Source organism: Chrysochloris asiatica, unplaced genomic scaffold (genome assembly GCF_000296735.1).
Source record: "Chrysochloris asiatica unplaced genomic scaffold, ChrAsi1.0 scaffold00066, whole genome shotgun sequence".
Lineage (NCBI taxonomy): Eukaryota > Metazoa > Chordata > Mammalia > Afrosoricida > Chrysochloridae > Chrysochloris > Chrysochloris asiatica.
Window position 1 is genome coordinate 11,028,987 of NW_006408584.1, and position 11,537 is coordinate 11,040,523.

Below are 11,537 nucleotides of genomic sequence, written 5' to 3' on the forward strand. Positions count from 1 at the left end.
ATTTTCTCATGATGGCTGATTTATGATTTTCCAACCAAAATCATGGAAGACATTTAATAAATCATCATCACCTACGTAGATGATGACAGTAGATAACAATATGATGAAAAAAGAGGCACATGAATTTGCTCAGAATCCAAAATGAAACGTCAAAAGCAAACTTAATCCATTCCAGTAGCAATGCCTTTAGAATTTTTGGCCCAAGGTTTTCATTTTATTTGTATAAAAAGCATCAAAAGACATATATTGCTTTATAGATTTCTTTTCACAGAATAAAAGCATTTCTGCTGATAAAAGAGGTAGTTGGCTTCTACTTGCATATCTACCAATCCATACAAGTTGTTGCTGAGCTGATTCTGACTCAGGGTGAATTCATGTGTGTCAAGCTAGAACTGAACTTCATAGAGTTTATAAATGGCTATGATCTTTTGGAAGTAGATCACCAGGCCCTTCTTCTGAGGCACTCCTGTATGGATTTGAACTAACAGTTTTTCAGTTAGTAGCTGAGAGCTTAACTGCTTGCTTTACTCAGGGACTCCACCAACCTATTGTTGTTAAGTTGTTGTTAAGTGCCATGGAGTCAGTTCCGACTCATAGCAATTCTGTATAGGGTTTCTGAGGAGCAGCTGGAGAGCTTGAACTGATGACCTTGCAGTTCAAACAGCTTTGCAGTCTGGCACATTGATCCACATAAGTCTACTTAAAATAAGACATGAAAAAAAATGTATCCTAATTCTCTTCTGGATTTGTATATTAGATCATGCAGTAGATTCTGTCTCAGAAGATGCCTGTATAGGGAACTAGCATTATGCAATTTTATGCAAAGATGTGTCACAGATGAAATATGAAGCTCTGTGTTTCCACAGTCTGGAAAGTGGCTACAGTGTTTGATGTGGTGACTAACACATTAAGTGGGGTGACATGCTCTAGTTGTAACTCATGACAAGAAAGCCTCAGTGTTCCCTAAGGATTCTACTCAGCATCCCTTAAACTCTGGATGCTAATAGGATCACAATCTGTTTTTAAAGACTCAGCATTCAGATGTGAGATTCAGGAACTGACTGCAGTTAATCTGACCTGCAACCATCCACAGAGCATCTCCAAGTACCCAAAGAAGGGACAGAGGAAAGTCAGGGCTCCTACAGGGCTTTTGGCAGGATCTGCTTAATGCTGAAATAGAGGCACAGACAGCAGAAACATGAGCATGAATTATTTTTCTACCCTTTTGGCAAGAAATAAATGAAACCGGTGGCTTTGCTAATGAGAATGATACAAAAGAAGATTGTCTCAAGGAAGACATACTATGAAATGCCTAGAATTCTTGCTTTCTTTGGGAACATCACGGTGGTCCAAGAGGAGTAATAAATATGGAAGAAGTCTGAGGCAGGAGCACAGTTGGATCCCTGTGCCTCTGAATAACATAGCACTTGGATGAGGTCAAATGACCTGGTAATTAAGAGAGAACCTAGGACAAGATGACTTTCTTCATGCTTATAACATAGTAAAAGTTTATGGCTCAGGGCATAAATGCAAAATGACTGGGTTTCAATTCTGCTTACATCTTTGGGCTGGTCTCATTTGAGATGCATTTCTAAGCTGGGAGTCTCACTGTTAGTGGGTTTTGGTATGTAGAAATATGCAATTTTCTTTTCTACTGCAATTTTGGAAGATGCTTTTTCATCATTAGGTTAGTTTCCTTTCTGAGTAAAATACTTTATAAAGGCATAAGCCACTGAGCTTGACCTTCTTGTCTGAATGGAACTTAATGTTTTACTAATAAAGGAGTTGATGTAAAAAGCAGTGTACGGACCCCATGAAAAAGAAGATACTGTCTTTAAGGGGGTTTCACATTTCCAGGGAACTGCAAAAACATTGTTCTGCTTATGGCTTTAAAACAGAAACAAAGAGCGATTGAAACCCAAAAGATACATTACAAAAAAATGAAAGAAAAGATACTTACCAGGTTCAGCAGTAGATCTAGGTTCTGTTTGTCACATGAAAAAAATAAAACAGAACATTAGAGTGGGGTTACACTAATAATAAACCTACCTGTGTTTATCTATTATCTTACCAGGGAAATATCTGCAAAAATGTTATAGACAAACCCTATAATACAAGGAGCTCTGGTAGCGTAGTGGTTACAAATCGGGCTGCGAACCTTAAGGTCAGTGGTTCAAAACTACCAGCCGCTCCGCGGGAGAAAGATGAGGCTTTCTACTCCCGTAAGGATTTACACCCTCGGAAACCCTGTACAGGGTCGCTATGGGTCGGAACTGACTCGACGGCACTTAACAACAACAACAACAATAATACAAGAGAGGTAGATAAGGTGATACTAAACAACAACTGTAAAACAAAACACAGTTGTTGTTGAGTTGATTCCAACTATCCCGCCTCAGAAATCCTATCCAGAGCCACTATGAGTCAAACGACACAATAACACTTAACAACAAAAATGGTGACCCCATGAAAGCAAAGTAGAACTGCACCATAGAGTTTTCAAAGCTGTGACCTTTGGGAAGCAGATCTCCACGGTTTTTATTTGAGGTGTCTCTTGGTGGGTTTCAACTACCAATCTTTAGGTTAGTAACTGAGTACTTAACCATCAGCTCCACCCAGGGACTCCTCGTTCTTGTTTGTTGTCAGGGTCCATTGAATCTGTTCCGACTCATATTGACCCTGTATAGGGTTTCCAAGGAGCTGTTGGTGGGTTTGAACTGCTGACCTTGTGGTTTGCAGTTCTGGGACAGCTATTTACATTCTAATAACACCATAAACAAATACATTTTTTCAACTGCAGCTCATGGATGGGTTACAGGAAAGTTGTGAGTTTCCTAAGATTATTTGCCAACCTGAGTAGAAGCATGCATGTGTATTTTTCTGGAGAAAATTACAGAACTTTCATTGGAGTTTCAAAGAGGTTCAAAAGCAAGTGCCACTGTTTTAATTACTGTACCCCATGGAGTTGCAGGACATCTGACCTCACCACTCTTTAAGAATACAAATCAATTCATATGAATGACTTAGTTCTTCTTGGCTTTCCTGAAGAGAGACTATAAAATGGTGAGACTTGGAGAGTGAGCATCGCTTCTTACTTTTCTGTAGAATCCGGAAATCTGGAGAGTCTTGGATTTCACTGCCTTGCCGGTACCATTTGACCTGTAAAGGAAGTGCTCCTCGTACCCGGCACTCCAAAACCACCACCTGGCCTTCTGATGCTGCTGTGTTTTGCAGTTCCTGAAATTTAAGGAAAATATTCCCAGTCAGACTTCTGTGCCTTCTTAAGCAATTGTACAAAACAGAATAAACATTCTAAACTTTACAGAGAAAGAGCAAAACTTGCATCATAAAATAATTACCACTACCTCACATTAGAAAGGTAGGTGTACATCACAAGGTTGGTTGTTCAAATTCACCAGCCACTTCTTGGAAACTCTATACAGGGTTGCTATGAGTCAGAACCGACTCGACAGCACTTTAACAACAACTCCGATAAGGCTGTTGTTATTGTTAAGTGCCATTGAGTCAGTTCTGACTCACAGCAACCTTGTATAGGATTTTCAAGAAGCTGTTGGTGGGTTTGATCTGTGAACCCGCACCTTTAAATTCATTGATCATCTACTTGTATTATTTTTATCATTACTATTTTTATCAGTTTTTTTTTAATTCTCCATGTAATTAGTAAGACTTACCATAAGCCCTGAACAGATTTTTTGTCTTGCCTCTAAATCTGCAGCGACCCTTTCACATTTGTGAAATTCTACAGTAACAGCAAGTACCTTTGTTGTTGTTATTGTGATGTGCCGTGGAGTCAGTTCCAACTCATAGCGACCCTGTACAGGGTTTCTGAGGCTTATGGGAGTAGAAAGCCTCATCTTTCTCTCACGGAACAGCCGGTAGTTTTGAACTGATGACCCTGAGGTTCGCAGCCCGATTCGTAACCACTACGCTACCAGAGCTACATTTAAAAATAAGCTGGGTGGAATGCAAACTGCTTCTTAACACAGTTACATCCCAAATGAATGTAGATTCCTATGAAGAACTAGATAAGTAAAGAAAAACGACATGCATTTGTTTCACATGTTCCAACCTTTTCAAATACTCCCACAGCACCTCTGCCTATGTTTATTAAGCTACGCCAGGTTTATGAAGCTGAGGGCTTTCAATGTTCTGTTATTTTGAGGTTCTGGGTAAAATAATAAAGCAGGCTGCATATTTCCCTATTGACCTTCATTTCTTTCCTGCTTGCTCGTTGCCTCCCACCTGACTCCATCAACTTCAGACTAATACATTTTTGCAACCCAATGGATTAGAAATTATTTTGGTTTTATAGATGCAAAGAGGTTGAGTTTTAAAACTTGTTATTAACTATCAGATTATTAAAAATAGCTCCCTGGAATAGATTCTCCCTCTTTCTGCTAAGGATTAACTAGCAGTGGGGCCTACTTAAACTTTTTGACTGCTAAACTTCTGACTATGGCATATCGGATCTCATACAAGGCATTGAAAGTCTTAATATAAGTCAAGCATGATAAAGCTATTCACCTGTCCAGAGAACAAAATAAAATAAAACTAACTCACATGAAATGTTTTTATTTATTTGTATTTTAACAACAAGGGGACAAATTGTGTCTTTAAAAAAACACCAAAAAGCCCTGAACAATCAATCCCAAGTCTGTGATCTTGGCAGGATGTTAGTATGAAGTTTGGGAAGGCATTTGATAAGAAATTTGATATTTCAAGAATGTTTTCTTTTTTTATGTGAAAAAGTTAAGATTATTAACTACTTCTGATGCAAATGCATTCTTTCCCCTTCTTTTTTTTTTAATGTAGAAAAACTCTAGTTCTAATTCCCTATTTTGTGTGTGTGTGATTGGGTCTAGAGAAGAGCTAATTTACTGGATAAAAACCAGCAGGGTCAGTGTGACTCATGGTGTCCAGTTTTTTTTTTTTGATTCCTCCAGGCTTATCCAGGAAGCCATTCACTATAGACTGCAAGTGGTGCACAAATACTTTTCACGCTTGAGCTATCAGGCACCAAAATATACCTTGATTTATTCCTGGGATCATGTATTTTGTTCAATGTTGGAAAGTCAGTAGAGGCTGAGGAACTTAAGCAGTCAAATCTTCATAGTTATTCCAGGATTACAATTTGGCTTCTTCTAGAGCAAACATGTTTTTCTTGGCAAAAGCCATAGCTAAACATAGTAAGCTATTAGAAGAACCCACAAGGACATTATGAAGAGGCTGAAGAAGACCCAGAGCCAACATTTAGAGGATTGTCTACTGTGGGTAGGATCTGGGATCCTTGAGTGTTGTAGGCTGAATATAAGGGCATCACTTTCATTCTTCAAATCCACCTGACATTATGGTTGCTTGAGGGGTCTAACTATTTGCGAAGAAGTGCCACACAGTGTGCGTGTTTGTGTTTGTTGGTATCTCCTGACCACAGAAGCATCCTAACCACCATAATCCAGTTGAGAGATGAAAGGCAGAGGGTGCTGGGGAAGACCAGTGAATGTGCTCTGTGCTTCTCATGAATACATCTTGGAATTGTTTCTATAAAATGAAATAAAAATGCAGAACTTTATTTTACTTTTCTTTCTTGTTAAGCTATATTGTAAAAATACAGAAATTATTCCTAGTAGTATTTTGGGAAAGGGAGAAACATCATGAGTAGAATGTGTGTCTCAGGACTAGCTTTAGAAGATTCATCTAGATGCCCAGATAGAATTTCCTAACATCCACACATACACAGTCTGTATGTGGCAGAGAGGCCCCGTAGTGAGGAAAACAAGAAGCTCTGTCCTTTTCTCCTTCCCTGATGCTTTATATCCTTAAACCAAAAGGCTCTAGCATTGCCCAAATCAACGATGTTGAGTAAAATACATCACCGTAACACAGGGGTTCAGGAGTTAACATTACAAAGGTACCTATGAAAAGCTGTTAAACTACAAATTAAATAGAAGGTTCCATCCTCTCTGTAAATGTTTCCTCTTGAAAGCATCAAAGGAAGGCTTCAATAACTATCATAGTGAGTTGTGGTTTGGGGTAGGATTTTTTTTTTTTTTTTAAGTTTTTATTGTGAATTGAGTGAGTTTACATGGGAGAACATCAATTTTAAACCATCCTTTCATTGCAATGATTACAATCTCCTCCATACATCATCATTCAACAGTATTTGCTTCTATTCCCTCTGTGTTTTTTTCTTTTTTGGGGGGGATGTACACAAAAACACTCAGGAATATATAATAATTTAAACAACCAAAGGGCACATTCTGCAAGCCTGCCTCCTCAGTCTTTCTGCTGGCCACTAGCACTCAGTCCCTCTCTTTTCATGAGTCTAGAGTCCTCAGCTGCTCCCTCTTCTCCATGTCCTCATCTCTGCCTCCATCTCTGGTGTCGCTGTTTCTCTGGATAGGGTCCCACATTCCACTAGTGCTCTTCTCCCTTGATGGTCCTAGGGTCCTATGTTTCTGGACTGTAACTACTCTCCCATTTTTGTTACAAACTTTCTACATTTACAGTTATGGCAGTCACAATTAGTCATGAAACAATTAACCACTATTGAATCATAAGAATCATTTCCCCATCTATTTTCACCAGATCTATCTAGATAAGATGAAAACTATTCAGTGGGGATTCTACCTTCCCCTGCACACTCTGAAACTAAGCTCCCTCTTGAAAAATTTTAAGCCAATCACTTTGTACCTTTATCGCCCCCTCATTTTAGGTAGCCAGTGTCCAAATTACCCATCCCTAACTGCCCTGTATACAGAGAGGATAGTATTGACACTTGATGTGAAGACTCCTTCCCTCTCTGTTGGTATTTTGAGCTACTACATCCACAAGTATAGGTCAAGTTCATCAAATTGTAGCAATTGCCACTTGTTGCCGTTATCAATTTTTATTTTTATTTTTATTTTTTATCTTCCTCTAGTCGAGTTCTGATCATCAAACCATTGAGGCTAGGTCAAATGGGTACTATCTGCAAGTTTGGGCGTTCTTGTGTGTCTCCCCTCACTTCATATCAGCTGGATGCTTCACTCTCAGCTATAGCCCTTCATGGCTATTTCCTTGTCCATGGGCTCAGAAGTCCCTAGGTCTCATTGGAGTAGGATTTTATATGCCTTTTAATTTTATTTGCATGCATTCATTCAGTTTCAAAGTTGTCCACTATTATCATTTGTTGCCTATATCTTCCCAGAAATAACCTGTTTATGAAAAATTCTTTAATAAAGGTGGGTAAAATTTGGCTTAGTAGAAAATAAAAATCATTATTTGAAGTGATCTTCTCTATTGTCTTTCAAATGTCTTATGTATGTGTTTGCTTTTCACATTTGCCTTGAGTCTTGGAACTGATTTCTGTCAAAGTGTGAGGTGCAGTTTAGCTGAAGAATTCGTCTTTTCTTCACTGATCTGCAATAGCAGTGCTTCCACGTCGGTGTGAGAGCATCATTCTAGGCTCTATTTTGATTTACTTGCCAATCTGTCTTATCTTATGCTTGTATCTTTCTTAATAATTGCACTGTTAGAAAAATGTTTTATTAGCCATTTGTTCTACCACAAAACTTTTAATTTGATATCAAACAAATAAGTAAAGACAAGTTATCTGCTGGAATTTTGACTAGATTTACATGGAATTGATGGTTGATTTTGGGAAATGCTGACTTCTTTAAAAAATCCTAGTCCACAAGAGAGTTAACCTCTCCACTCAGTTGAGTCTTTTTAAAATATTGTTCAATAAGGTTTTACAATGGTCTCAACGAGTCAGAGAAGGGTTACATGGAACCATTTCTGAGTTGGAGGTTTAACCAGTGAAATGGGTATCATTCAACATGGCAATGCATATACCCACTTAGGGCAAATAGAATATTGTTGTTGTTGTCATGTGCCGTGGAGTCGGTTCCGACTCATAGTGACCCTGTACAGAGTTTCTGAAGCTGTAAATCTTTATGGGAGCAGAAAGCCTCCTCTTTCTCCTTCAGAACAGCTGGTAGTTTTGAACTGCAGCCCTTGCAGCCTGCAGCCCGATTCGTAACTACTATGCTACCAGAGAGAGCTCCTTTTAGTCAATGAAAAAAAAAAATTTCTATAGAATTTTCTGTGTCTCCAAACAAATTTCTTACCCAGCATTCTGATAATACTGTTTTCTACCCATTTTTGTTTTCCCACTCTGTTTAAAATTCTTTCAGTCTATTGGCCACTTGGGCCCTTCAAGAAGTTATAGGCATACAACTAAGGTGACCATGATAATAAGGCTACTATTCGGTTCATTTTATTTTTTAAAAAATGGTCTCACTAAGCCACTTGTGAATTAAATTTAAGGACCAAAGCAAACCCAGAGAATGAGACTTGCAGATGTCAGACCTTTGTAAAAACTGGAGGGAGGCAGGCAGGAGTGGTTTCATCAGGTCGGCAGAGATATGAAGTTGGGCTGTGAACCTGAAACAGCAGAGACACATGGATCAAATTCTAAATATATAAATTGCTGCAAAGATAGGCTAAAACACTCTTTCATTATTGAGATCACTCCACTTGAATGAAACCAGTGAATGGAAGTATTGCCATACATCATTTTGCTGTTCTATGCTTACAGTACAGACATTGTTCTACTTCCTCATTTTACATCTGTTATTCCTCTCGATTCAAAAGGATATTCAAGGTAAAAGTTTCCTGGGTCCTCAGGGATCCATGAGCTCTTAAATGCTATTACCAAATGTATTTCTGTGTGTGGGACTACCATAGAGATCTTTTTTAAACGTTTTCACAGACATTATATTTTATTTTTAAATGCAATCTAGATTCATTGTATATAAAGTGTAAGTTATTGACAGAGGAAGCTAAAGTAAGTTAACTGACATCTATACCTACCTTAACTTTAATGGGTATTCTCTTTTATATAAGGACTTACAAGGAATAAATGCAAATATATGCTTTTTTTCTAGATGTTCAAAGAACAAAAGTACTGAAACACTTACTGAATAGTACTCATCTCTAGGGAAATACAAGGAGTTCAGACTAGTGAATGGAAAATATGTGTTTGTGTACAATCATTTATTTTCAAACAATCTGGATTTGTTAACTTTCATATAAGTGACTATTCTTATATCAAGATGATGGACATCTGATATTATGGATCTAAGTACCATCCATTGGGCAGTAATGGCCCAGTGATAGAATTCTCATCTTTTTTGTGGGACACTAGGGTTGGGTTCCCAGCTAATGCAACGCATGTGCAGCTACTACCTGTTTTTCAATGGAAGCTTGCATGTTGCTGTGATGTTGAACAGGTTTCAGCTGAGTTTCTAGATTAAGATGGACTAGGAAGAAAGCCCTGGTTATCTACATCCAAAACTCATCTAATGAAAACCTTGTGGGTCACAATGGTCTGACCCTCAGTCCATCATGGGAATGGCATAGGACCAAGGAGCATCTCTTTCCATTGTGCCTGGGGTTGTCATGAGTTGGGGGCCAACTTGAGGGAAGCAAACAACAAAATCCTTTTGTTGTTACTTTAATGGAACATCATCTTCATCTTGGCAGAGTTGTCAAGACATCATCACAGTACTGGACCTTATCTATTAGCCCTATAAAATTTTTCACTGGACTGTGGTCCAGGAGGTCTGGCTCTCATTTTCAGTATTTATGTCCAAAGGAACCCTGGTGATGCTGTTGGCCTACTAATCACAAGGTTGACAGGTTAAACCCACCAGCTGTTCTGTGGGAGAAAGATGAGTTTGTCTGCTCCCACAAAGAGTTACAATCTCAGAAACTCTATATAGGGTCACTATGAGTCAGAACTGACTCAGTGGGTTAGGTGGGTTATTTATATCTAAAGATTATAGCCAACAGCACTTGCTTGGTGATGCCTTACTGAGTCCTCAAGACAGCCCTGGGAGATAGATGGCAGACAGAGGGCATGGTTATGATCATACTCATTAGTTGGGAAGGAGTTTACAACTCAGTAGTGAGTGTGTGGCGGGGCATGTATAAAGATATTTGCCATTACATTAAGGCAAAGTCACATAGAATTAATTGATTTAGGAAATAATATTTGTTACTTTCATTTTTTTTAACTTCCTGTTGTTCTCAAAGTAAACTCAGTATAATTATTTCTTAGTAGTTCAGTTTGTAGTATTGGTCTTTCTTAAAGAGATCTTAAAGAGAAATCCAACTAAAGGCGAGAAAAAAATGCATGGAGGAATCAAGGAATTTGACTTTTTTTTCTCTCACTTATCATCTGATGAATCCTTAACAGATGTTGGTATGTGGGTTTTTCCTGTCTTAATTTATTTTAAAATGAGCTAGTGAATTTAGGTAAATGGAAGGGAGTATTAAGATGGGGGAATCATCAGACAGTCATAACTAAAACAGATACCATCTTCTGAGGATATTGGCTGTTAGAAAAAGTTCCCAATTGGAATGCAGAGGTTAACTCACTGGTGGTATATAAAGATTTTTTTTAGTTGATTAAAAGAGAGACATTTACCTACCATTTTTTTCTGTCAGTTCTTTTTCCACTTGGAAAATATTTGAAGAGAATGTACTAGTTAGAAGTAAAGATATATTGTCTAAATTGTTGATGAGTTTGAATCACAGTGGTGTACTGTTCAAGGCACACATACCTGCTGAACAGGAACAGATAAGGGCTGAATCACAGCTGTGGTCACTCCTGTCTTTGGAGATGATGATCCAATAGTTAAGGAAACAGAAGTTGTTTTCTTTTGAGCCCTGGAAAGTAAAGAAGCAAGTGTTCAATTAGAATTTTTTGGTAGGAACTATCCTTTGAAAACATTTCCACAGAATAGCTTAGTTTCTTTCCGTCAAGCCATTTCAAGTGTATGTGCCTCAGAAATGGGAATTCCTGGGGTGGCGCTGTAGGATCAGCAATGGACTTCAGACCACAAGGTCGGCAGTTCAAACCTACCAATTGCTCTTTGGAAATCCTATACAAGGTTGCCATGAGTTGGAATTGACCTGATGGCACTTAACAACAAGAACAATAATAATACATTTAAAATAGCAATGGCCAGTAAAAAATCTTGTAAATATTTAATAAAATAAACATCTGGATAAAACAAAGTAGCTATCTGTAATTCAGACATTGCCAAAGAACCTAATTATTAAACTTGAAAAATGCTAAGAAAAAGAAAAGTCTGATCTTTATCAGTAAGCAAATATCTGAAATCTAGGGCAGGGACTTATATTTGACTCAAAGTTTTGGTTGTCTAACTTAAGACTAGCAACTATTCTTTATTCTTTATTCTGATTTGGGTCCATTGTGAGTATCTTGTAAATTTTATCTTTCTTAGTGCATAAAGGTTTGTGAGGAATCAGGAAAGGATTAGGAAGAGCTGGTTTCTAGTTCTAACTTTGACCAAAGTAGCTAGATGTGCTATCTCAAGTGAGTTATATAACTAAACATGAGTTATTTATTTAAATCAAAGGTGGAAGAGCATATGATCTTATAAAGACTCCTTAGCATTTATATTTAGCATTTTTTTGTGCTAAATGGATATAATTATTATATCCTC

At 37.9% G+C, this 11,537-nt stretch overlaps 1 protein-coding gene across 1 annotated transcript in view; it reads right to left on the minus strand.

The window, feature by feature from the left end:
* Positions 1-11,537, minus strand: part of PALLD (palladin, cytoskeletal associated protein) — a 646,823-nt gene that overhangs the window by 326,819 nt on the left and 308,467 nt on the right. Inside the window, exons 4-7 of the mRNA XM_006864536.1 lie at positions 10,629-10,734; positions 8,371-8,445; positions 3,096-3,237; positions 1,961-1,984 (exon numbers count right to left, since the gene is read on the minus strand). Coding sequence (XP_006864598.1) covers positions 1,961-1,984; positions 3,096-3,237; positions 8,371-8,445; positions 10,629-10,734 — 347 coding nt within the window. The remainder of the gene's footprint in view (positions 1-1,960; positions 1,985-3,095; positions 3,238-8,370; positions 8,446-10,628; positions 10,735-11,537) is intronic.